Below are 27322 nucleotides of genomic sequence, written 5' to 3'. Positions count from 1 at the left end.
TCGCTGGCTAGTGGTCTAGGGGGACCTATGACTTCGATAGTTGAAAATGGGGAATACGAATCCAAAATGTTGAGTTCCATAGTTGAAAATGTGGAGTTCGAAAGTTGAAAATGTGAAGTTGTATAGTCGAAAATTGGGAGTTCGAAAGTTGAAAATTCGGAGTTGTATAGTTGAAAATTGGGAGTTTGAATGTTGAATGTTGAGTTGTATAGTTGAAAATTGGGAGTTCGAAAGTTGAAAATGTGGAGTTGTATAGTTGAAAATTGGGAGTTTGAATGTTGAAAATGTGGATTTGTATAGTTGAAAATTGGGAGTTTGAATGTTGAATGTTGAGTTGTATAGTTGAAAATTGGGAGTTCGAATATTGGCCTTGATTATACGCTCCATACTCCGTGTTCAGGTTTTGAACATCAGTGTTAATAATATGAACACTAGTGTTAACAATATGAACACTAGCCGTTCAAATTTGAACACCGAAACCTACATTTTGAACGCGTAAAGACGCGTCTAGCGTCCGCTATTTTTACAGTGTGGGCGTCGACACCCGTGTATATCACTGCCATTTGTGTACATGTAGGCAAAAACCATTACATTTCCACCTCAAGATGTCCACCAAACTTTGACGTCGTTCAACAATATCATCTTAAATTTCGAAACAATTTATCCACGATTTTATTTTTGTAGCAGCGTAACCTACGCAGCAGTCGGCCAGCCGGTTGGCTTCGACCTGCTCTACTGCACGGTATCTATATCCCCGAGACGGTATTCTAACCACAAACCACGGTCCTTAGGGAGCGTTCAGCTATTATGGCCGGGGGTGGGCCGGCAAATTCTTCCTGCGCATCAAGCAAAATAAGTGAACCCCCCCTACCCATTGCACCAAAAAATTGATGACCCCCCTTTTAAGATGACAAAAATTTTATGACCCCCCCCCCCCCCACATTGCTTGAGTAAAGCTGCACACACAACACCTTTGAGGAATAGACTCAAAAAAAAGATTCTCAGATATTTTCAAATGACCCTCCTTACAAACTCACAAAGTGTTAATGTTCAAATTTCCCCTTCTGACTTGCTATAATTTTGAAATTACCCCTTAAAGGGATTGGACAGAAATTACACGTAGATCGCAATATTTTTGCGGAAGCGTGTGTGTAAATATTTTGATATTTGGATTTAATTGATGATCAGCTGTTGATAATGTTGATTCACTATACATGATAGTGTATGAGAAAACTATTTAATACTTTTTAATACAAAACTATATCTATGCATTTATAGATGTCTGATATTTGACATAAATGTACTAACAATTGGTATGTAAACAAAAAATTTGACTTCAGAATTTCACCAAAAATGTTCATCCACTATACATAGGAGTCTACGATAAAATTGTGAACAATTTTTTTTCAATGAAAAACTTGCTATACATGAACATATACAGACGTTGAATAATTAACATAATTGTACTTGATTAGAATATGATGGTTAAAGGTGCATATTATGTGTACAAGAAATCTGATTTTGAAATTTCACTGAAAGTGTTCATCCACTATACATGGGAGTCTATGAGGAGACTATAAATAATTTTTTTCCTATACAAAAATAGGTAAATCTGTGTATTTATGTACTCCTGATTATTAACATCAATGAACTTGATTAGACTAGGGTGGTAACAAATTGATGTGTTTGCCAAAATTGGATTTTGGAATTTCACCAAAATGTAGATTCACTGTACATGGGAGTCTATGAGGAAACTATAAACAATTTTTTTCCAATACAAAAATAGGTAAATCTGTGTATTTATGTACTCCTGATTATTAACATGAATGAACTTGATTAGACTAGGGTGGTAACAAATTGACGTGTTTGCCAAAAATTGGATTTGGAATTCACCAAAATGTAGATTCACTGTACATGGGAGTCTATGAGGAAACTATGAATAATTTTTTTCCAACACAAAATTAGGTAAATCTGTGTATTTATGTACTCTTGATTATTAATATTAATGTACTTGATTAGACTAGGGTGGTTACAAATGCATATGTGTGCAGGAAATTGGATTTTAGAATTTCACCTAAAAGAATTATTTAACTTTTCATGGTACTCTTAGTCTACAGGTAACTGTTTAAAACTTGCCATATCTCTAATATGTTAGTAATAGGAATTGTTCATTGCCCTCAGTGAGCTCCATTGACAATAAGACATGCCTCAGAGTTGCCAAGTCAAGATGTTCATGCGATAGATAATTATACTTTTGTTCAGATTTACAATTAAATGACTTCAGAGCATGAAATCATGCAGCAAATCAGTTTTATCTCCCAGAATATTTCTGAACACTGAAACTGCTTTTTGACGGGACAGATGCTTATGAAAATTAAGTGACCCCCCCTCTGAGCTGTTTGAAAAATACATGACCCCCCCTTTGCAGTTTTCAAATTTGAGGTGACCCCCCCCCCCTGGATTTTGCCGGCCCACCCCCGGCTGTAAAAATTGAACGCTCCCTTAAAACGCAAGATCAATAGTTTTCACATGTCCAGCAATCTCGTAATTTACACTGACGGGAAAAAAACTTCAAAATTGATATGGCATGGACGTTCTAACGTAAATGCATCATTCCGTGGAGGGTATAGTCGATAGTCTATCGCGTTTTCATGCAAACAGCATAAAGGTACGCAGTCGGCAGGCCGGCGGGCCATCGACTTCCGGGTTCTAGCTGCATGATGCACGCTTACTGTATCCTTGAGAAGTCATTCTCACACATACGCAAGATCAGTAGCTTTTTCATGTCCACCAATCTCGTAATTTACAATGACAGGACAAAAAACTTCAAAATTGATCGAGCATTGTCTATTGCATTTGCTTCGACCTCCGGGTTCGACCTGCTCAGTGCACGGTATCGGTATCCCCGAGAGGACTTCCTCACCACCCCGGTGGTGGCAGTCCCTGGGTTGGTGGGTACCCATGCGCGTTACCAAATTCACGGAAAAGGGGTGTTTTTCTTCAGTCATCTCGGAGATTCTAAGTCCGTGAAATCGAGAAAAAGGGGTACTTTTTCAGAGTAACCTCCGAGATTAGGGGTAGTCCTTTCATAAACTCCCTAGGACACTAAATCTGGTCTAGTCTCACTCACAATGTGACTAAAATCAGGTGAGGACAAACATTTGTGATGTATGTACATGTATACAAAGTCAACCTCCAGGGTCAACCCTGGAGGTCAACATACTAACCTCCTAGATTTCGAAAATAAGGGTATGTTTGTTACAGCTAATTTCTCCCAGATTTGCCACAAATAGGGGGTGTTTTTCTCAGAAATATTCTAGGAAAGGGGGTACTTTTCAAACTTGGGTAACAAGCATGGGTACCCACCAACCCGGGGACTGCCACCGCCGGGCTCACCACAAACGCAAGATGGATTGTTGTCACAGGTTTACTACACTAACGACAAAAAAACTTCAAAAGTGATCGAGCATAGACGTTCTAACGTAAATGCATTATTGTCTATCGCATTTCCATGAAGGCCAATACACACACGTACGCTCTACCTTTCATTAGCTCCGCTGTCAGCGACGCGGAGCTTATCAAATAGGTTGATTTTCCGTCGTCGTCCGTCGTCGTCCGTCGTCGTCGTCGTCGTCCGTCGTCGTCGTCGTCCGTCAACAATTGCCTTCTCCTCTGAAGCCGCAAGTCCAATTGCTTTGAAATTTTATATGCAGCTCACTTGGGGTGACCTCACTTAAGTTTGTTCAAATCGTAGTGAAATTTGCATATTTGTATTTTTGGGGCATTTTTGGTGTTTTTGGTAAAAAAATCTTCTTCTCTGAAACCGCTTGTCTGATTGCTTTGAAATTTGATATGCAGTTTACTTAGGGTGACTTCAGACAGATTTGTTCAAATTGTGGTGAAATTTGCATATTTGTATTTTTAAGGCAATTTTTGTCATTTTTGGTAAAAAAATCTTTAAAAATCTTCTCCTTCAAAACTACCAGTCAGATAGCTTTGATATTTGGTACATATGTCCCTAGGGATGATCTATTTCAGATTTGTTCAAATTGTGCAGAAATATGCAAATTTGCATTTTTAAGGCAATTTTTGCGATTTTTGGTCAAAAAATGTATTTCTAAAAAAGTACTGGTCTGATAATTTTTGAAATTTGGCATACAGGTTTTAATAGATGAAGTAAGAAATATATATTCAATTGCTGATGAAATCTGTAATTTTGTATTTTTGGGGCAATTTTTGCCATTTTTGGTCAAAAAATGTGTATTTCCAAAAGTACTCATCTGATAGCTTTGAAACTTGGTATACAGGTTCCTACAGATGAACTTAATGATATTTATTGAAATTATGATGAAATCTGCAATTTTCTATTTTTGGTGCAATTTTTGCCACTTTTGGTCAAAAAATGTGTACTTCCAAAACTACTCATCTGAGAGCTTTGCAATTCGGTATACAGGTTTCAACAGATCACCTTAATGATACGTATCAAAATTATGATGAAATCTGCAATTTTGTAATTTTGGGGCAATTTTTCCCATTTTTGGTCAAAAAATGTGTTTCTCAAAAAGTACTGGTCTGATAGCTTTGAAATTTGGTATACAGGTTTCTACAGATGAGCTAAGTAATATATATTTAATTTCTGATGAAATCTGTAATTTTGTATTTTTGGGGCCATTTTTTGCCAGTTTTGGTCAAAAAATGTGTATTTCCAAAACTACTCATCTCACAGCTTTGAAATTTGGTATAGAGGTTTCTGTAGATGAACTAAATAATATTTATTGAAATTATGATGAAATCTGCAATTTTAAATTTTTGGGTCAATTTTTTCTATTTTTGGTTAAAAAATGTGTTTCTCAAAAAGTACTGTTCAATAGCTTTGAAATTTGGTATACAGGTGTCTATAGATGAACTAAATTTGATCTTTTGAAATTATGATGAAATCTGCAAATTTTATTTTTTGGGGCAATTGTTGCCATTTTTGGTCAGAAAATTTTATTTTCCAAAAAGGTCAGAAAATTTTATTCTCCAAAAAACTACTCATCAGATAGCTTTGGTTGACATGTTCTTAGGGATGATCCAATGTGATATATTCAAAGTACAATGAAATCTTCTATTGTGTATTTTTGCAGCTATTTTAGCCACTTTTTTCTGCATTGAGCTATCAAAGATTTCCACCTTCTTCATCAACATGTGTCAAAAATAGTTATTCTCTACATAAACACAGCGGAGCTATATCGGCCGCTAGGTCGCTTGTTTTATTATTATTTCACGTACACAACAATCCCGCGTTTCCTTCTCGAGGTAATTTCGTGGTGGTAGTAAATACGTATACGTAGCACAGTGTGATCACGTGGTGTGACAAAATAGTTTTATGGAAGCTCTTAACGGAAGTGACGTCACTTCTGCCTCCTCCATTCTATTAGCTTCTCAATTGTTTTCACATATCAAGCAATCTCGTAATGTACACTGACGGGACAAAAAACTTCAAAATTGATATAGCATGGACGTTCTAACGTAAATGCATCATACCATGGAGGGTCTAGTCGATAGTCTATCGCGTTTTCATGCAAACGGCGTAACGGTACGCAGTCGGCAGGCCGGCGGGGCATCGACCTCCGATTCTACCTGCATGGTGCACAGTAACTATATCCCCGAGAAGGTATTCTCACCATATACGCAAGATCAGTAGTTTTCACGATTTCTGGACGACTAGACCCCACACCGACTGGTCCCCAGTCAACTGCACCAAGGTCAACTGGACCCTAAATAAACTCGACCCTACACCCTGAACAAGGTTACGCTACCAAAACCATACCCCGAACAAGTTTACCTTCTAAACATTATATCTGTTCAAATCATTTGTGATTAATACCCACTTACGTTGAGAGTTATTCCGTTTCTTCTTATAATTGTGTATGGACCCACAACTTTCACCGAATTTTCATGTTTACATGTATTAAGCCTGCCCCCGGCTGTGCGATGAAATCAAGAGTTTATGGGGTTAGTTTTTGATTTGCGTTCATCACGTCCAAGAATGTCACTGCTAGTGGATCATAACCTCAAAAATACACCTTCAGACTGAAATTGCTTAGGGCTAAAGTGCTTTGGCAAAAAAAAAAACACAAAAAATAAAAACATTTTAGGGTCCGGTTGACTTCGGAGCAGGGTCCAGTTTACTTGGGTATGGGGTCCAGTTGACGCGGGTCCAGTTGACCAGTTACCGTTTTTACATGTCCAACAATCTCGTAATTTACACTGACAGGACAAAAAACTTCAAAATCGACGGAGCATTGTCTATTGCATTTGCTTCGACCTTCGGGTTTGACCTACACAGTGCGCGGTATCTGTATTCCCGAGAGACTCGGAAATTTCTCACCACAAACGCATTATGAATAGTTTTCACATGTCCACTACACTGACAACAACACAAATTTCAAAATTGATCGAGCATAGAGGTTCTAACGTAGATGCATTATTGTCTATCGCATTTCCATGTAGGCCAACACACACACGTACGCTCTAACTTTCATTTTATTATTATTTCATGTACACAACAATCTCGCGTTTCCTTCTTGGGGTAATTTCGTGGTGGTAGTAAGTATACGTAGCACAGTTTGATCACGTGGTGTGACAAAATAGTTTTACGGAAGGTGTTGACGGAAGTGACATCACTTTTGCCTCCTTCACTCTATTAGCTTCCTCAGTTACGTAACTTCGTCGCTAAAAATCTCCCCACCCGGACCGCTCAACTCGACTCTGCGGTAGCATGACAACAAGCCAGCCCAAAAGGAGGTCTTCACATCGTCACATACACGTTGCCCTGTCTTCGACTTACTAAAGCTATCACCATCTCCGCAGCTCTACAGCACTATGATCTTGCGATCGGGAGACCTTGGGCTGACTATCGCAGTAGAGAGAGACAAAATTAGGTAAAAAATAGCGTAATGACACTGTAGCTCCCATCCTGGACTATTTAGTGTTTGTTCTCTGGTCAGATATTTGAACATGTGTGAAAGGGATAAAGTGCATGAAGTGAATATACTTAAATGTAATGTACTGGAGACAGTGAAATATGTTAATGTATTTATTCAGAATATAAAATGGAAAAAATACAGAATTAGAAATATCGAATATTGTGATACAACCATTAACTAAACAAGTCATTGACAATGACATAGTCCCTACTTGTAATAGGAGTATTAGTCTTGATGGGGCAGGGAAATGTGGTCATTAAGAAGTATCACTGGAGTGTATATGTTGAGATCTATGGGCAAATAGGTCTATGTCGTTGTTCCCAATTTGAAACACATGAGGCATGTCTTAAGTTATGGTTCTAAATCGGGAAAAAGATCAGACCTCTAGCAGTATTGGCCAGCCAAGAAATACATATGCGCATAATAAATGAGGTACAAGATGTGACATCTTAAGGTCTAATATCCTATCAAAATTGGAGGGTATAGAACTTGTGGTTACTGAGATATGCATATATATGTATAATCAAGGTCAAAGGTCATTGAGGTTACATGACATTTTGAAAAAAAAATATATTGCTAATTAATCCCTATATGCCAAAAAATCAGACCTCTAGCTCTATTTGCTTGCCCAGAATTAGATGTGTGCAAAATTAATGAGGTAAAGCATGTGTTGTCATAAGGTCTCCCATCCTACTAAATACAAAGGACATAGCACTTGTAGTTACTTATTTATTGACATAAACATATATTTTAGGTAAAAGGTCATCAAGGTCACATGACATTTGGTCAAAAAATTTCTCTCCTATAGTTATCCCTATATACCAAAAATCAGACATCCAGCTCTATTGGCTTGCTCAGAATGAGATATGTGCATAATTAATGAGCTACAATATGTGGCATCATAAGGTGTCCAATCATACCAGATATGAAGGGTGTAGCACTTGTGGTTACTGAGTTATGGACAAATATGTATATTTGAGGTCAAAGGTCACCGAGGTCACATTACATTTTGTCAAAAAAAATTCTCTCCTATAGTTATCCCTTTATATCAAAAATCAGACTCTGGCTCTATTGGCTTGCTCAAAATTAGATATGCACATAATTAATGAGGTACAATATGTGGCATCATAAGGTGTCCCATCATACTATACATGAAGGGTGTAGCACTTGTGGTTACTGAGTTATGGACAAATATGTATATTTGAGGTCAAAGGTCACCGAAGTCATGTCACATTTTGTCAAAAAATTGTATTGCTAGGTTATCCCTATATACCAAATATAGTTATCAAAACAAACCACCAATTGTATGAAACATGGGCCTAAATACAGACAGACTGACATTCACAGACTGGCACAGAGTGATGACATTGACCCCAAGTGTGCCTTGGCCCATGGAGAGTGATAAAGATATAACAAAAAGCTGAATGTAATGATAAAATAGTTAAGTATAGGCCTACAGACACTGAGGGTGAATATGTTACAGCAATTTCATTAGTTTCTTTTCGTTTTTCTACAGTACTTCTGTGATAATTTTTAAGACAATCAAACTGCAAGGCAGTTTTAATATTTAATTGACATAATTTAATTTAATATTTAATATTTAATTATTTTATATAATTTAATTGACATACATGTTATCTTTTACAAGCACACAGCAAACTGTTCTTGATTTTTCATTTACAATATTTGACATGGACTGAAATACATAACATGCAACAAATATTTACATTTTGCCCATGCACCAGATACATGGAGAGATTTCAACATGCAATCATTAACTCAGAAACCCTATAGAGAAAAGTAAACATTGTTTTCTTCCAGAACAGCTGGTATATCCACATCTGGAGCAACTTACAAACTTAACCAATTACACAAGGATGATGACACAAGAGATAAAGTTAAACTGTGGTGAACTTGACTATTCCTTTCAAATCCTTACCTAACTTGATTGACATCTTAAACTAAAATACACTGCATGTTTAATGGCACACAAAAATACATCAGGGGTGTACCATTTGATAAAAGGGGGTTGTCTGGAAGATTGATGAGGAACATCTTTTTATCCGATACACTGTACATTCTTTTTTTCCCACTATCCCACCTTTTCTTTTTGACAAACCTTCTGTGGCTGATTTTTTTATTGACATTTGTTTGGATTTTTTTCAAAATCTGCCAGGACCTCAGGACCCCCCCCCCCTCCATCACTCTTTAACATTGAAAAAACCTTTGAATATATTTGTTGGAAACCAAACCTGCTGAAATCACCTCAGCTATGTTTTCTCATTATTTTTTACGCTTCAACACCAAATACAGTTTACCATTTCAAATGCTTACTGAATCACAACATTATCTTAAACATAGGGCCAATGTCCCTGACGCTACTATAGACATGGATACAAAATTAAGTATTTCCTGACTGTATGAAATCATCTCACTAAGGTCATCCTAGGGACCTGTTAACCAAATATTAAAGCTGTCTGACCAGCGGTTTTGAAAAAAACAAGCAACCCAATAGTCGACAGAGCTCTGCTGTGTTATGTAGAGAGCAACTTTTTGTGACATATGTATTGATGAAGATGGTTGAGATCTTTGATAGCTCATTTCAGGATGGCCTGACCTAAAATGGCAACATTAGCTGCAAAAATACAAAATGATGATTTCATCATAATTATGTATAAAAATGTATACCAAAATATCAAAGCTATCACATGAGTAACTTTTGAGAAACAAATATTTTGACCAAAAATGGCAAAAATTGACCCAAAATACAAAAATTGAAGATTTCATCAAATTTCACTATATCACACTAGGAGAACCCCAGGAACCTGTATACCAAATATCAAAGGCATCAGACAAGTAGTTTTTGAGAAACACATTTTTTGACCAAAAATGTCAAAAATTGCACCAAAAATACAAAATTGCAGATTTCATCATATATTCTATATATCATATTTAGTTTATCTGTAGGAACCTGTATACCAAATATCAAAGCTGTCAGACGAGCGGTTTTGATGAAATAAATTTTGACCAAAAATGACAAAAAAATTCCTTAAAAATACAGATTTGCATATTTCATCACAATTTGAACAAATCCAAATTGGGTTATCCCTAGAGACCTGTATACCAAATATCAAAGCTGTCAGATGAGCGGTTTTGATGAAATAAATTTTTGACCAAAAATGACAAAAAATTCCTTAAAAATACAGATTTGCATATTTCATCACAATTTGAACAAATCCAATTTGGGTTATCCCTAGGGACCTGTATACCAAATATCAAAGCTGTCTGACCAGCGGTTCATGAAGAAGAAGATTTTTACCAAAAACGCCTTTTTTGGCACTAATTTGTATATTTTCAACAATATCAAAAAATCAAAAAAGCACAATTATTTCAGGTCAGCCCAAAGTACTTACATGCTAATTTTTCATGTAATCTGCTCAGTGGTTATTTAGATTTTCAATTTTGACTGTTTTTACATTTTTTCACTTAATTTGCATATTTTTGGCAATGACAACTTCATTTGAACAAAATCTCATCTACAGCCCATCATCCATGTACACACCAAATATCAAGATGAAATGTGCAGCGGTTTTGGAGTTTTTGATGTTGACGGACAGACATACAGACATACAGACATACAGACATACAGACATTTCCCTAGCCTATAAGAATAGCTTCCATTGCCATATATACATATGGCTATGGGAGCTAAAAACGTAGCAGAGCTGAGGACAGCGGGCCGTTCCGACGACGGCCAAACTCCAAATAACTGAGGAGACTCTTTCTTCCAGCAATTTCCGGCTAATCACATGTCTCCAGAACGTACTTCTAATTAGCGTCCAAATTAAACTATGATGTCATGGTTATTCTGGATCAAGTATATTATGGAAAATTCCAATTCAAGAACCTTCCCAGACATCCTTTGCAACAGTCATCATAGCATTGCCATGGCACCATATATTAGCAATCTACTAGCCACGTATCCATTACCATTTCCATAGCAATATATTACTGCCTCTGTTTGAACCGCATTTGTAGAAACTTGCCGAAAGTTTTGAATGTTGTACATCGCCATGAACCAAGATGTCTCGTACATTATGACATTGCTTATGAGCAATTATTGGGGGATTTGGAATGGCAGTTTTGCAACGAGTCGATTTGTGTAAGATAGCGAAGTGGGATTTGATCACCACAGCCGCCACACATGTAGTTAAAAAAGAGCCCTCTTATTTCACTACAAGTGTGACGGCTGTGGTGTTAACTTAATCAATCAATCCGCTGATAGGGACAATAGAGTAGCCAGCTGGCTATGTTTGCGGAACAACTACAGTGGTGTAGACGCTTGTCTGATAGGAGATACGGACTTGTAGGAATAAAGAAAGCAGCCAGACGGTTTTGAGTCGAAATCTTTATTTGAAATACCACAGTCAAAATTAATAAAATCATTTGTAGTAATAAAGAACGCAAGCAGACGGTTTGGAGTTGAAATCTTTATTTGAAATATCACAGTCAAAATAAATAAAATCAAATAAAGTAAACCAATGCACAAAACCCATCCTCCCATCCCTCTCCAACCAAGGGGACTTACTGCTGTACCCTATGGTCTGTCCTGGTGACCCCGGGTCTAGGGTTACTACCTGTTAGAGTTATCGATTTAGGGACAAAGGACATAGAGGTCAAGCGAGGCCAGGTAGTAGGATTGTACAGTCAAGAGAGAGGAGTGGATTGAAATGTCAGTACACAGTTTGACTTTGACAAAGTTAATAAGTCAGCAGTTATGCATGATAGAGTGCCCTCTGGTGGTGGTGATTGTGCAAAGTGTGGTAGTAATGAAATGTCAATCTCCCGGGTGATGAAGAGTTGCCACCACATTTAGTATATTTGTACAAGCTTAGTGTACAACATCTCGAGTCTGATGAGCAAAAGGATCAGATACGAACGCTGTTGGTTAACAATTCTTATGTTTTCAGTAAAAAAATTAGTATGATTTGAGTTTGAAAGATGTGGTTGAGCATAGAATCGATACACAGCAAACTGTCAAAATCAAATGGTACCGTACCGCGCACCATTTTGGAACAAGACTGATATAGAAAGGCAAGTTCAATCATTCGTAGAAAAAGGCATGTTGGTTGATTCATAGACCCTCGAGTTTTTCTCCAGGGTCTATGGTTGAGTCAACATCACCTTGGAGTTCGCCATGTCTCTTGGTGGCATAAAAGGACGATAGCCAAGCGTTGATTATGGATTATAGGAGACCGAAGCAGTCACAATGCAAAATGCTCAACCTATTTCCAGAATACAAGACAATTCAAAAGCGATGTATGGTGCTTGTCGGTTTTCCACCCTAGATCTAAATATGGGGGTTCATTAAGTGAAACTTGATAAAGATAGTAGGGAAAAATCTGCAATAGTAACTTCTTCTGGTAAATTTTTAAAATGGACTACAATGTCTAGGGGTTGGTGTGGTGCGTCTGGTACGTTTGAAAGGTTGATAGAAAAGTTTTTTAAGGGTTACAGTGGGAAATTATATTATTGTATTTAGATGACATCATTGGTAAATCTTTCGAGCAGGCAAAGAAGTGTAATTTGTTTGCAGTACAGGTGGAATTCCTAGGGCATGTTGTGTCAGAAAAGGGTGTGTAAACTGACCCAAGGAAATTCAAACACCAAATAATAGGCCCTTACCTACATCATTGTCATAGGTACGAAGTTTCTTTGGGCCAACTGCGTATTACAGAACGATAAGTTTTACAGAACAATAAGTTTTGCAGATGGTGTACTGAGTTCACAGAACGGAATTATTGTGTTAAAGGAAAGAGTTGTTGGCAGTTGTTTATTTCACAAAATATTTCAGACATTACCTGTATGTTGGGGAGACCATTAACTATAAGGACATATCATACATCTCTAGTCTGGTTACTACAGTTGACAATATTGAAGGTCAGCTGGCCCGTTGCCTAGAGTCATTACGTCAGTTTGATTTCAAGATTGTCCATCGTCCGGGCAATAAGCATACAAATGCTGATGCTTTGAGTAGGGTACCCTTCAGTCCATGTAAGTATTACGGTAGGCAGCACGGTGGCAATTGCTCTATCTATGCAAATCATAAGTCAGAATGAGGAGAATAAAGAGGTTAACCTTACGTTGGACAAAGGGGTTGGTCAGTCATCGGCAATCAAAGATGTGTTTCTGGTGATTTTAAGTCCTTTGATAAAGCAAAAGATCCAGTCCTTGTGGGAGTTGGAACTCCTAAAAGGGGGTGAACGACAAGTTTAAGGTTCGGGGGACCCCCGCATCGACAATGTTTCGTGCACAAGACATCTACTCAGGAAAATCATCTTAATGATGAGGAAATGTGCAGTGATGTCGCGTTTGAACATGACCTATTGTGGTCACGGAAAGAATTATGTAAGAAACAAATGAGCGACCCGAACTTTGTTTTTCTTATGCAATGTGTTGAGTTGGGTAATGACGTACCGTTTTGCTCTGACATATCATTTTGATCGCCGCGTTGAAGTCGTATTGGTCTATGTATGAACATTTACGTGTTCATGATGGCATGCTGTACAGGTTACGGAAATTATATATAGATAACTATAGCATCGAGCACTGTAATCTCCCATAAAGACATCTGTATACTTCATATATATATATATATATATATATATATATATATATATATATATATATATATATATATATATATATATATATATATATATATATATATATATATATATGTATATATTATAATATAAGAAACTAGGAATTCAGGTGATCCCCAGTGGAGCGTGGAGTGGGGTGAAGATAGAAGAAACTTGGGTTGACACACACTACCACACCTGGTTGTTAGTTTCCATACGTATTTATCATAACTCAAACACAACGTTTCGCTCTAAATTTAGAGCTTCTTCAGGTGTTTTCTACAATAAAGAGTACGAACATAAAAATTATATAATGGTTGAATTGTGTAGGAAAATGAGCAATGTTGAGTTATAAGTCTATGAAAATCTGTAAATGTACATAACTGACAGGGGAGGGACTTAAATATTTAATGGTTTTTGTGACGCAAACGCTGCCGTAAACAATATGTCGGGGAAACGAAAATATCTCTCCGACTTCGTTTCAATAACCATCTCTTCTCAGTGCGTCATAAAAAAGATACTCCTGTCGCCATTTTAATTCTGATCAACACAGTATCAGTGGTATTTCAATAATTGGCATCATACAAGGCAAAAAACAGGATGACAAACTAAGCAAACATTTAGAATCACAATTGATCAGAAAACTTGACACAATGTCCCCAGCTGGCCCAAATATTCGACCAAAATTTTCATAGCCGTCAATAGCGCCCCCACATACCAGCTTTTGAGTATTTAAAGAGACCCCCTGGACTTCAGCGCGCCAATTTCCAGCTCTCGGCGTAGGTCCAGACAGTTTTAACCGTTCTAACAACGTCGAGGTTAGTCTCTCTCCTGCCATTTATGTACATTTACAGATTTCCAGATACTTGTAACTCCACATTGCTCGTTTTCCTATACAATTCAACCATTGTAATTTTTAAGTCTCTCTCCTGTCAGTTATGTACATTTACAGATTTTCATAGACTTATAACTCAACATTGCTCATTTGCCTATACAATTCAACCATTATAATTTTTATGTTCGTACTCTTTATTTTAGAAAACACCTGAAGAAGCTCTAAATTTAGAGCGAAACGTTGTGTTTGAGTTATAATAAATACGTATGGAACCTAACAACCAGGTGTGGTATATATATATATATATATATATATATATATATATATATATATATATATATATATATATATATATATATATATATATATATATATATATATAATTAATATGCATGCATACATACATACATAAGATTGCATACATACATAAAATTATAACATTGCTTTGCAGCATATCAGGTTAAGGGAGCAGCAATACGTGTCGGCTATTATAGAGAAGAAATTAAGAGGAACGTTCAGTGCGGAGGTCACATAGCAGTAACAGATAAGAAAAACAAGACCATCGTAAGGTACTGTATTATTCCAATTCTAGGTCGATATGTAATCGTCCAAAACGATGGAAGGAGAGTGTCTCACTTGCATTTCTGCGAAGTTAAAGTTTTTGCGAGGGGTATGTTCAGATCATTTGTACAAAGTAGAGTTTGTTGTGCTCAAGTTTGGAGTTAAGTTTTTATAAACGAGATAGCAATTGATATTGAATGTATATAGAAAGCAAATGTTAAATTTTTGATTTAAGTTTAACATATGGTGTGAACATGGTGTGAATATGGTGTGAACATCTGGCGACTTTTCGAAATGCTTCGCATTTTTCCTCTTACGCTTTTTGAAAATTCCAGTTTACAAACCCATGTTTCAGAAAATAGATGTTTAAAATAGGACAAATTTGCTACTCTGCTGATCGGCAATTTTTAAGAGGAATTTAAACCTTAAATTTAAACCTTTACAGGCAATTCGAACCGATGTTATATGGTCCAAATCATTGGGACCAAACGCAAGAAGGAACCCGAATTGCCACTTTAGGTTTCCGTCTGTAGCGATGATTCCTTAAGCATTCTATCTTGTGTATACATATATGTTTCCAACTTAATACAAATTCATTTTCATGTAGAGTATGTGAAAAACGAATTCGCCGACACCATGAAGATGCGACTGTTTTCAATGTTTGAAGCTCGAGAGGGTTCCACCCTCAATGTAAACCCTACAGACGTTTTCTCAGACCTTTCACTGCACAAGTGTATGTATAAGTGCATGGAGTGGAAACGATACGAATGTCACTCGCTGGATTTCCACTATGGCTCGAGGACTTGCAAGCTCCATAACCTGAAAGACGGCATCGATGGCGTACAAGTGGTCAAATCGACGGGAAGTATATATTATCAGAGATTACGTCTACCTGGTATGCAAACACGTTCTCAAATTAAAATATAGAACCTTCTCCGTTTCAGACATACCCTTTGAAGGTAGTTCTGTTGAATGTAATCTACAATTCATTGACATCAATTTTTCGTCTCCTGTACTTTTTATATTTGACCGAAATTTTTATATTGAATTGTTACGGTTAACGTACATAATTCCTATGGTTCAACGTCACTCATAAGTCGTTACTCTTCATTTCTGTTCCGGTGCCCGTAGCATTCATTCCATCGGACAATGAAACACAGTGTCCAACGGAATACATCAGATGTACATCCGGTGAATGCGTCCATCCTTACCAGATATGCGATGTGATCGTTGACTGTGTGGATGGTTTTGATGAGATGGAGTGTGTCAATACTGAGTCAAATAGTAAGTCGTGATTACGTGATCACAGTACTTTCTTGATCGGTCGTATTTAGTAAAGAAGAAGAAGATATATGATAATATAAAAAATGATAAAATTCATATTCTTTGCATCATAACATCATTCTATATTATGTTTTACTGTTAGAAATCATGGTATGTTTATGATTATTTCAGACATATATCACCAACGTTACCTTAGTTTTTATCAAAAAGGTTGATATCTTTTCCTTGTGAATTTTTGTTATCTTTTCTTAAAGTGTGTACGAAGAATGTTTGCGACAATACGTAATTTCAGACATGTATCTTTAATTTGTAATTTTTTACTCCTACTTAGTAAATGTGCTTCTCCTGAATCATACTGGGCATCGCCATATCATTGGTTCATGTATATGAGTATGTTTTACCCTCAAAAGTGACTTAAATGCAAGCACTGACTTCTGCTAAATGGAGAATGAGGTCTTATATATTTTAGAGTTGCATTTATTCGCGTTTCTTCCCCCTGGTAACAGAGCGCTGGTGACAGATAAAACGTTTTGTATTGTAAATTGTTTTCTCAGTCGCAAGTCCGATTGTCAAACACGTCTCTTATGGCCAGGGCTCGTCCTTGGGCGTATATTTGCTATGTCACCGCTGCCCGTAAAATTTGTATCATAAAGTAAATGGTTTAAATACAATTAGTCGTAGATTATACAGCTACCTGTCAAATTGCAGTGCAAGTATTTCAGAGATAATTATGTATATACAATGATTTGTAAGTATATTACTTTTGCATCCAAATACGTTGCTAGATCGGAGGTCCTAGAGCATCGCGCCATCACACGACTGATTCTTCCAGCCTCGCTTGCAGACTGTAATGAACACATTAACCTTGAAAGAACAAAGATTTAATTTTATCATACGTTCCGCTATATGAGGCAGACAGGGACTCCATGCTTTATCGTAAGCCTGTGCACTTGTAATGATATGGCTTGCTCATATTGTTGATGAGAAGGTGCAATAGCTATTATTTAGTATTAGGTATATGTTATGTGCAAATACTCTTATCGATATTTAAGAATTTAAAAGTTGTGGGGGATAGCATTGTTTTGCTTATTTTCCTTTACTTAACTGGGTGGAGTTTTTAATTTCCCATAGGCGACCGTTTGTTTAACTTTTCTTCTGATTGGTACGTATCGTACTTGTCGATAACTGACGACCTTGCGGTCTACAAGTACTTCCAGGAGAATATCTACGTGCACCATAACTTTGATCGCGTGAAAGGGGAAAATCCGCCCGATTGGATAAGATTTAGAATGTTTAGCGAGTCTCCGGACCTCTCGCAACTTACAGGAGTTCTGCAACTAAGCGTTGATGAGATAAGTGAATTAGGTCACCAGGCTGAAGACTTCATCCTTCAATGTACCTACGCAGGGGAAAAGTGTGATGCAAAGTAAGCATTAGATACAGTACTCAATAAATTATGCTTTTTTGTTTGTTTGTGTGTTGTGTCTTGCAAGTGCGTATATACATGAGAGAGAAAGGGGGAGAGAGAGAGAGAGAGAAGTGTGTGTGTGTGTGTGTGTGTGTGTGTGTGTGTGTGTGTGGGTGGGTGGGTGGGTGTGTGTCAGTCAGTCAGTCAGTCAGTCAGTCAGAGATGTCGCGCACATACTAAGCCACATATCATAACAAGTAGTTCAAATATATCATAGACCAACTAACATGTCATGGGAACACCAGTACAGCGGCATTCTCCCCTTTGATCATGTGGCATAACTCTTCTAAATTTTATTGTACACCCTGAATATCTTGGAAATTGTCACTCTATCTTGATTACGCTGGTGTGCATATACTAGAATACGACGATATCAAAATGTAATCGACTTCTAAGTCACAATAATCTTTGCGAGAGATACACAAACTTGTTTGAACAACACAGTTTATTGTCATATTTACATGTAAGACTTACTTGAAAGATAGGCAAGTCATATCTCGGTATCTGCGTACAAACAAGTTGCTGTGATGACAATTTATTTTATGTACATAAACTAAGCAAAATTATTATGATTTATCACCTCATTATTTCTAGAAATGATTTTATTGTTTCGCAAGACCAACGATTCGGTAACTGTTTCCACTTTAATGGGGATCAAGATAAGCCGAGACTTTCGACAGGTCCTGGACCTGACCAAGGTAAACAAATGTACGATTTTTGTTTCCAAGATAATTTCATTTCTGGACAGCAAACTGCTCCTTTCTTTGCGGTTTCGTTCGATGACGCAAAGGACATTTATTGGAAGAAGAATGAACACAATGTTACCTTATATTTTCAGGATTGACCTTGACGTTATTTACGGAACAAGATGAGTATCTGAGTATTTACGGACAAGATTCGGCCGCTGTAGTTGGAATAACGCCCCCAGGGAGTCAATATTTCCCTGTAGACCAAGGCTTTTTTGCACTGCCAGGGACAGTTACAGCAGTATCGCTGTCAATGGTAAGGGCGACACTGTATAAATAATCTTGCTGCAATGACAACTAGGTAGTCGGTTCATTGAACGAGACTTTACATTAGTAACTTGAATCAGAGGAGTGCCAGTACACTGCAAGGGAGTCGATGATTGTTTTTCTGTACTGCTTTGGAAGTGAGGTTTTAGTGTGGGTCACAACCTGCGAAAATGGAAATTGAAAACATCAATTTGAAATGTGAATACCGACATTGTAGTAGTTTAATGTAATGAGCTTTCAATGGTTTGTGTTTCCAGGGCTTATTTAGCGCGTTTATGGTGGCAGTCTGACTCTTTCACGTTCATTTTCGTTTTGAAGATTCGACGTTCTTGGTAAAGAGGTGTTCAGTTTTAGTAACTTTTGCGCTTAAGGTAGAGTGCACCTCGGGGACAGATATTAGAACTCTCAAACTTTTACAAATCTTCTCTGATCTACCACTTGACAGTGGGGGTTCATTTTAAAGCACTGGGAGTAAGGAAACTTTTCACCGCCTTAGTTTTGAAAATGTGTTTTTCTTTATACAGTTAACACGGGGTTGGCGGCCATTTTGAATTTCCGATATCAGCGAATTTTTCGTAATTTATTTCTCTAGTACCAAAATTTGCAAGGTGACCGCAAATTTTTATTCATAGTTTTAAAAGATGATAGTTAAAATTCCCTGAGGAAGAAGGTTTGAGCAAAGGTTTATGTCTTTCATTTTCGAGACGCATACTCCCTTAACATATAACAATTGAATAGCAGAAGTTAGGTTTGGCGTTCTATAAGTAAACATATAATATATATATATGATAGACACAAATATTGAAAGCCTTGAATGAAGTTTACAGAAAACGTAATCAGTATGTTTGGGCACTGTCCTATCTTCTAGAGCAAACTTAATCGTCAAAGTTATCCTTTTGGAAATTGTACCAACCAAATCATCAACAATGGCATAGACGATCGTGTAGCGGCAATGTATATGTCGGGACAATACTCGCTTGCGGTAAGAGTAATTCTTTCCATTCGTTACCGTTGTCTCTCATCACCTTAAGTAGAAATACATCAAAACAGGGTGGTGGCGTTATAAAAAGTCGCTGGTCTATTTGAATTTGCTGTTTATACCGACCAAATGTCTCCTACATCTGTGTCTGACATGTAACATTCATTATTTTGAAAAAAACAAACTGCGTTTACTTTCAAATTGCAACTGTCGTACAATTTATTGTGTAATCTTTCATGCACGTTCATCACTATCCTTACCGATTGTCTCTTGGATAAATTACTTGTTTTTCTTTCAGGCGTGTGAAAAGGCATGCCTCCAGAATGCTTTAGTGGTGTACTGTGGTTGCACAGACACGTTGGGTATACGTGTACCGCCTTGCAGAATGCTGAATGAAACGCAAGGTGGATCTCTTGAGACATTAATTAGTTTAATTAGTTGATTGTATCCATAAGACGAGTGATCATCAACGTGTTTTGACTTTTTCTACTAATTTGTCATATTGAGATTGAAGTTTTACGAAGACAGGTCTTTTATAAAATCGGTATCTTAAGAAATCCCTTCAATATGAGACAAAAGATTTAAACTTTCCTTAATTTAAAAACATGAACATCAATAAATGATAATCTCACTTTATAATAACCAGGACAAGATTGTATAAGAACATTATGCAGAATGCATTGATATTTGAAATTCAAAATAGCCACAATCCCTTTGTGTATTTTATAGGGAAGAATTAAATATGAATTTTTCATTTTTCACACACACAAAGAATAAAACAGGGAGATCGAAACTTCAATTACTCCACAAGCTTCAAAATAAGTCGATATAATTAGCATAATAGCAGCGAATTTTAACATATGAATCGAAATATCTGTTTGTGATTTGCGTTCTACCTTGATATATTCCGTGTAAGTCGAGATTGATCTCACGACTATGGTAGTTGTCTTAATTTGAATCACTCGATCACAGTTGTTAGCAATTGCAAATGATGGTTGTATCTTCGTAATTTTTGCTGAACACTTATTTCATTCGCACTGTAGTAAGACAAATCAAACTACTCTTTTTAACCATGATGACATCAATGACTTCAATTTTCATTCTCTGACTTTTTTTAAAGTTGTATGCAAACAACTTATCTATTACCTGTACCAGAAGGATTTACTTCAGTGCCATTGCCCTCCGCCATGCAGGTAAGCCTTATGCTAATGATGGTTTTCATCGTCACACAGTGAAAAAACAAGAGACGGCACGCTGAAGCTAACGGCTTGCTCAATGTTCAAATTTTATATCTATGAACTGCTTCACATTCTACTGTTTAGTTGTCACTCTTTTGAAAGTGACACAAAGAGATACCTTTATTCGACAAATTGACCAGTGCTGATGCATCACAAGAGTATCCCCGAAGTATCTCTTAGCTTTCTTAGTTTTATGTCAACACGTTGATAACTGATGGGAGTTACAACAAAACTAAGTCGAAAATTCCAGGTAGAATATCTGCGATTTCTCAAATAACAACCCAAATTTATCCCCTGCTACGACAATAAAATACGTTACTTATTTAAAAATTGACAGTATTTATGAAATAATTTAATTACAGCGAAACTACGTACGACATGACTATATCACAATCGCAGTGGCCTTCTCACGCTTATTTGGTAAGTGAACATAACATATCCATTTGTAAGGCCTGTACGCTTACCTCTTGTCACAGGTCAAAGATGAATCACATACGCACACTGAAACTTGAGCACATACACTTTTTTGAGCAAGACTATCAATCAAAAAGTAAATATTTCTGAAATTGTGGTACATTACTGACACATGTACGTCTTTGCAAATATAAACTCTTCTTTATATGAAATTTGGGCTCGGAAATTTTTATAATATTTCTTTATCTTCAAAACTTCAGAATAATCTGCTTAAACTGGTGCAGGTCAGTAACAAGAAAACCCAAAATATGCACAATTTGGAAAGTGCAAGGTAAGGTTCGAAATTACTTCTCGTAATATGCTTATATATGTATACGTATGTATGACATATAACAAGCGATGTAATCTCTGTATATTAGAAAAGCTGCACATTATAAATGTTGAAAAATCTATGCTGTTAAACAAACGCTTTGAATTGTTTTCAAAATGTCGTCACCAAAACAAATATTATTTTTCAAATGTTAACACTATCTACAAATAGAATAGTACGTTCAAAAGGTATAAAAGGGGGTGTTGGGCTAAGGATCATTGCACTGCATCTGCGCCATCTGTCTGATGATTGCAGGGTGTATGGAACTTCAGCAAAAGATATTATTACTTTGTACTTATACATGATATATATATATATATATATATATATATATATATATATATATATATATATATATATATATATATATATATATATTGTATGTATAACGTGAAATCTAAAATATAAGGAAAAATTTTTCAAGAAATCATGGTCAATCCTATAGAAAGGAAGCATTATTATTATGCTATTGCTCTGCTATCCTTCATCGGACACTTTACCCATCTGAGAAGATGGGTAAAGTGACATGTCTGTAAATTTTCAGGCAAATTTTCGTATGTATTTTTATCTTCAGTACAAAAACATATAGTTGCGAAGAAGGGCCTAAACATTCTAAATGATGTTGGACATTGTGTTTACAGGGCTAATCTTGTCCGGTTGAAGATTTATTTTGAAACTCTAAATCACGACTTGACCTCAGAACTACCAGCTTACACGGTAAGACTTCATTTTGGAAGTAGCTGAGATATTTGTCATAAAAAAAGTTTTAGGTGTTGCGATGAAGGCATATGAGAAAAGAGAAATAATAATAATAATAATAATAATAATAATAATAATAATAATCACTGCATGAAAAACCAATAATACTCACTGTATTAGCATGAATTATTGCCTGTATTTCAGCTGAAGAGTGCATACACAGATGAATAGAGTCAATAATCCATTTTTTTGTATTCAGCAAGCCTGTATTCATGTGGATTCATGTGAATTCACGTGTATTATTCTATAATACAGGCAACTCATAGTGCGAATTTATCTGTATTATTGATTTTTGATGCAGTGAATAATGACTTATTCTCATGTCAACTGAATATAAATTATGGCGAAGGATACACTGCCATTATCATACAAAATTTCACGTGAGAAAAAGACTGAAAAAAGTTGCCTTAGGCACTAATCGAGTTCAGCGTCATACTCAGAAATCTTATAATTTACAGTCAGTATATGAAATGGCGACTATTCCATGGTATCACAAAATACATTACACAATGAGAAATAGCTTAACATTATAGCCGCGAACGGCAACATTACAAAACTAACAGGTAATTTTTCAATTCTTATTTTAAATCTGTGCCTCGGGGAAGTATCTTTATGTCTTCTTGAATATTGTTCCATACCCAAGTACCAGTGAATCGAATACATTTTTGCCCTAAACTAGTTCTGCATTTAGGTGGATGAAAAACATTTTTATCTCTTAATCGAGTACTATAGGTATGATCAACTGAGTAAAAATATGATTTAAAGTGCATGGGAAGATTAGCATGAACTACATCATAAACGAAAATGGCGACCCGGTGCTTACATTGTTTATATACATCAAGATTTTTAAGTTCCTTGAATAAAGGGGAACTATGAGCATCATATAACTACTTCCTAACGTAATACGCACCATCGTTTTTGAATGACCAGAATATCTGAGAAATATATATTGGACGTACTACCCCATACATGTAGACCAATTTTTTTCACATCAATAATGTGCTGTTCCAGCGCAGTTGGTTGTCCATTTTGACCCCAACAAAAGATGCACAATAAACTTCATTTCAGGCAATGCCCTTCAGATAAAGTGAACCTTCGATTTGTCTCAGATTTGTCTTGCCTCCAATCACCATATTAACTGTCTTGTCAGCGTTTATGGTTAATTTGTTACAGTCAATCGTATTTTTTGAAAACATAGTACCATCTGGTGAAGTTGTTTCACAGACTTTCGTAAAGCTTATTATTATTTAAAGGACAATGTATAATTAAACGTGACAAGTAACGTATTTTATTCAACTTTTTCTCTTTTAAAATTATATTATGCAGTGGGAAGATCTACTGAGCGATGTCGGCGGTACTCTCGGATTGTACGTTGGATTCTCCGTCATCACGGTCTGTGAATTCGTGACTCTCCTTTTCAACTTGTGTGGAAAAGTACGTCGTTTCAAAAAGAAAACGATATGCCTGTAAACAAAAAAGCCAAGAAATCATGATGATTAACGACGGCGATGCACGGAAGGTCTTCTGAGCTGTATGCTTATACCTTCTCAAACATCAATGCTATGGTAGAGGGACACAACACAAATACCAATCGGACTTGTATTCAGTTGAGGCCGTCTGGCCCGATAATTACTATCATTTGTAATATATCACATAATTAGCTAGTCTGATATCACAATGGGGTTACGCTTTTCTGAAAGAGGTGGCTCAGAAAATAACTTTTTATTGCCAGAACACTAATGCGATATAACAGATTACTTACAAAAACAAGAAAAGCAGATAATCTTACATTTGCAGATTAAATATACATTACTTCACCATCCAATTATCCCAAATAAGTTCCAATCGTGTTCGATATACATTTCTTATTACCCGTCTATATTTGCCAAAACGTAAACCAGTGTTTATTTCGATCAGTCAAAGGAACGTACGTCTACCTGTTTAAATAAGGACGTGGACACTGGAATATATTAGTATACACTGTATTCGCACCAACTGTATGCGAAAGTCATGCCGTGAAATTAAGTAATACTCACTGTACCTTCAGCTTTCATTATTAAATGATTTTTTGAAAAAAAAACGTATCAATCAAATTTCAGCAATGTATCTCATTTTTGGAAATTCAGAGGGAGATTTCGTAGTCAGATTTTTTGCACTTCCAAACTTCCGTTTAGGGAAGAAGCGTTAGCTAGGCAATGAGTTTTGTTTCCCTTTTTACATATCCATTGTAACGTATGTAATGAGCAAAGTCATAGTATCATAGAAAGGGAAAGATTATTGTAATCAACCAGTAGATATCATTTTGAAAACAAATTGACCATTGATATTGTGATGTCTCTTTTGTTACATAGAAGTGGTTGAAGCTAATGTATAAAATTTTTCAAAAGATTGCCAGGTGGTTTTCTCTGATACTTCGTTTTTAATAACTTGTTAACTTTAACAATTGTGCTCCAAAAGAAAGACAGGTAACATTGCGATGAAAAGGTTAAATAATACCGATATTGAAGATTTTGAAATTTTGCACTGTGATGATTCATTTTCAACCGTATTTGTCGTTTGGTTGAAAGCGTTGGATCATTCATCCAACATGGAAGTGGAGCAGTGCAACATTGCCGGAATGTTTGCACAGCAGAGCAGTTATGGGATCATTTTATAATAGAAACAGTTATTCAACTTTATTGTCTAAATTGAGACTTGTAGTTGTCAATTAAAGGTTTATGATTTTTCCCAAACTTATTCATTTTTAGAAAATGTAATAGATAGATAAAACATTAATGCTACATATTCGTATTCTCAAACTTAATTAAGATTATAGACAACGGTTCTCAAATATCACAAAGGGTAATACAAAAGCAAGACAACTTTTCAAGACAATGAAGATCAAAGGAATACTGAGCTTATAATGCAACCTATTGGACGGTTTTGCTAGAAAATACCTGAGGTTCCGACAAAACTCATTATATTGCCACTGTAGGAGAACTTTCCATGTCATTTAAAATAATTAAAAAATAGTAATGGTTTACTAATATGGTGACCATAATCGGTAAAGTTACGAGATGATGTACTTCTTAATTTATCTTTTAAATTTAAAACATTTGACTTATAAAGTAGAATATTAAAGGTCATCAGATCTGCTGTACTATACCTCTAAAAGCGTACTAACTTTAATCCCTGTTAAGCGCTGTATTAATTGTTTTGATAAAGTTTATGTTCAATGTGTGACAGTGAGCACGAGTGCTACATAGTTCCGATCATTTCCCAATGACGACAACCCTAATTAAGGATTTAATAATTCATTTGAACAACTTTAGGTGTTTTCTTCTTAGCGCAATCCCAGAGGAGAAGACAGATGTTTACCGAAAATTGCAATATATGTTTCATTTGTCCTAAACATGTGATAACGATGGTAATATATGCTCCAATACATGTAGAAGCTTTGACAGACCTAGATTTTTTAAATCCACAAAGGCATATCAAATATAGCTCCAATTCAATAAAGAAATTTGGTAACAGCATATTTAACGTATGAATTGTTTAATCAAACTCTTTGCACTGAAAAATACTAATTAAAAAACGGAATCATTGACAATCCTGGTATGATTGTATTTGCAAGTATATCATTGTGAACAAAAGTCTGACCATGCACATTCGGTCTTTATGCCGTACAATAATGGCAGCCTCTGTAAGTTGCAACCATGGATTGAGAATCTTGTAATTATAGAATTGAATGAATAAATACACTACACTACAACGGTATGTGGTCTGTTTTGTAGAATAATGGATAACTTTTCATAGCTCCAGACACTATTGGAATATCGCTCTGTTTCAGGGACGTAACTACCTTAAAACACTAACACCGACAAATATAAACGTATACACATTGCACGTCATTGCTGACATTAACTCAAAAGTATGTCTTCAAATTTGTACTTTTTACTTTCACACGAGCGTGTTTACTTGTCAAAGGAAAGTCGAATGTATACAGACACTCTCAGTATCTGGTTATACATTGTTTTATTTGTTTTATTTGCTATTCATACTGCAATTTGAAAGATCATAGTTATAGTACGCAGACAACTAGACGCATATATCTGTAGTCATTTGTGTGGAACACTAAATTTGTTCTTTCGGCAGTTTGACAGATGTTGATCAATAGACTGGAAGCTGTCAGCTGTATTATTGACATATCAGAGAGAGAGAGAGAGAGAGAGAGAGAGAGAGAGAGAGAGAGAGAGAGAGATAAGCATGGAATCAAATTTGTACCATATAAATGAACTATAGATAATTCTTCGAGGAGAGCAATTTCAAAAGAACGAATTATATCACATTCGGCTCAATATATGTCGTTAAACTGTTTCGATAGGCGACCGTAGTATACCTTGGGGTCTCATTTATAAAACTAGTCCAATAGCACAAACCTTTCACTTGCGTAAGAAATCTGTCAGCTTTTTTGGTTATTTGATCTTCAGCTGACGAGGTTGTCGAGATGTTGAGCCCACGATAACAACCACTCGCCTTGAAGTATTTTTTTTTGCATGCAATCTCCTTTCAAGGATCTTCATATAGAATTTCAATCAATCCTCGCATCATGGTAGGCTTAAAAACTAAGTGGATGGTAATATTTTTCAACGATTTATTTTTCTATGACCATCCTTGAAGTATTTGACGGTCTTACAGCCGGTTTTTAAAATTTTCACAGTCGATTCCGGTGTTCAGAGTAGTCTGTATTGAAAAGGTGCACTAGTAACAATGTTCCACAAATAAGTAAGGTTTGAACATGAGAAAT

At 36.1% G+C, this 27322-nt stretch overlaps 2 protein-coding genes across 2 annotated transcripts in view; both read left to right on the top strand.

Annotated features, from left to right (window-relative positions):
* LOC139118736 (uncharacterized) overlaps positions 1 to 16306 on the top strand; it is a 32822-nt gene extending 16516 nt beyond the window's left edge. Inside the window, exons 3-5 of the mRNA XM_070682159.1 lie at positions 14902 to 15120; positions 15619 to 15906; positions 16143 to 16306. Of these exons, the coding sequence (XP_070538260.1) occupies positions 14902 to 15120; positions 15619 to 15906; positions 16143 to 16306 (671 nt within the window). The remainder of the gene's footprint in view (positions 1 to 14901; positions 15121 to 15618; positions 15907 to 16142) is intronic.
* Positions 16307 to 17432: 1126 nt separating this feature from the next.
* LOC139118249 (degenerin-like protein unc-105) lies at positions 17433 to 26285 on the top strand. The gene is made up of 10 exons (XM_070681527.1): positions 17433 to 17721; positions 18358 to 18461; positions 18602 to 18765; positions 19645 to 19758; positions 20054 to 20159; positions 20876 to 20948; positions 21356 to 21413; positions 21668 to 21738; positions 22419 to 22494; positions 23863 to 26285. Exons 1-10 carry the CDS (start codon positions 17585 to 17587, stop codon positions 24004 to 24006), a joined length of 1047 nt encoding a protein of 348 aa, XP_070537628.1. The 5' UTR covers positions 17433 to 17584; the 3' UTR covers positions 24007 to 26285.
* Positions 26286 to 27322: the final 1037 nt, after the last annotated feature.

The sequence above is a fragment of the Ptychodera flava genome, chromosome 19, assembly GCF_041260155.1.
Source record: "Ptychodera flava strain L36383 chromosome 19, AS_Pfla_20210202, whole genome shotgun sequence".
NCBI classification, from domain to species: Eukaryota; Metazoa; Hemichordata; class Enteropneusta; family Ptychoderidae; genus Ptychodera; species Ptychodera flava.
The sequence above is the reverse complement of the archived record's forward strand: the minus strand, read 5'-3'. Positions and strand labels throughout refer to the sequence as shown.

Coding starts and splice junctions, on each gene's coding strand:
- LOC139118249 (XM_070681527.1), top strand. CDS start 17,585: ATGTTTAGCGAGTCTCCGGACCTCTCGCAACTTACAGGAGTTCTGCAA. Junction 18,766..19,644: donor CAGCAGTATCGCTGTCAATG/GTAAGGGCGACA, acceptor CCTATCTTCTAG/AGCAAACTTAATCGTCAAAG. Junction 21,739..22,418: donor CACAATTTGGAAAGTGCAAG/GTAAGGTTCGAA, acceptor TTGTGTTTACAG/GGCTAATCTTGTCCGGTTGA.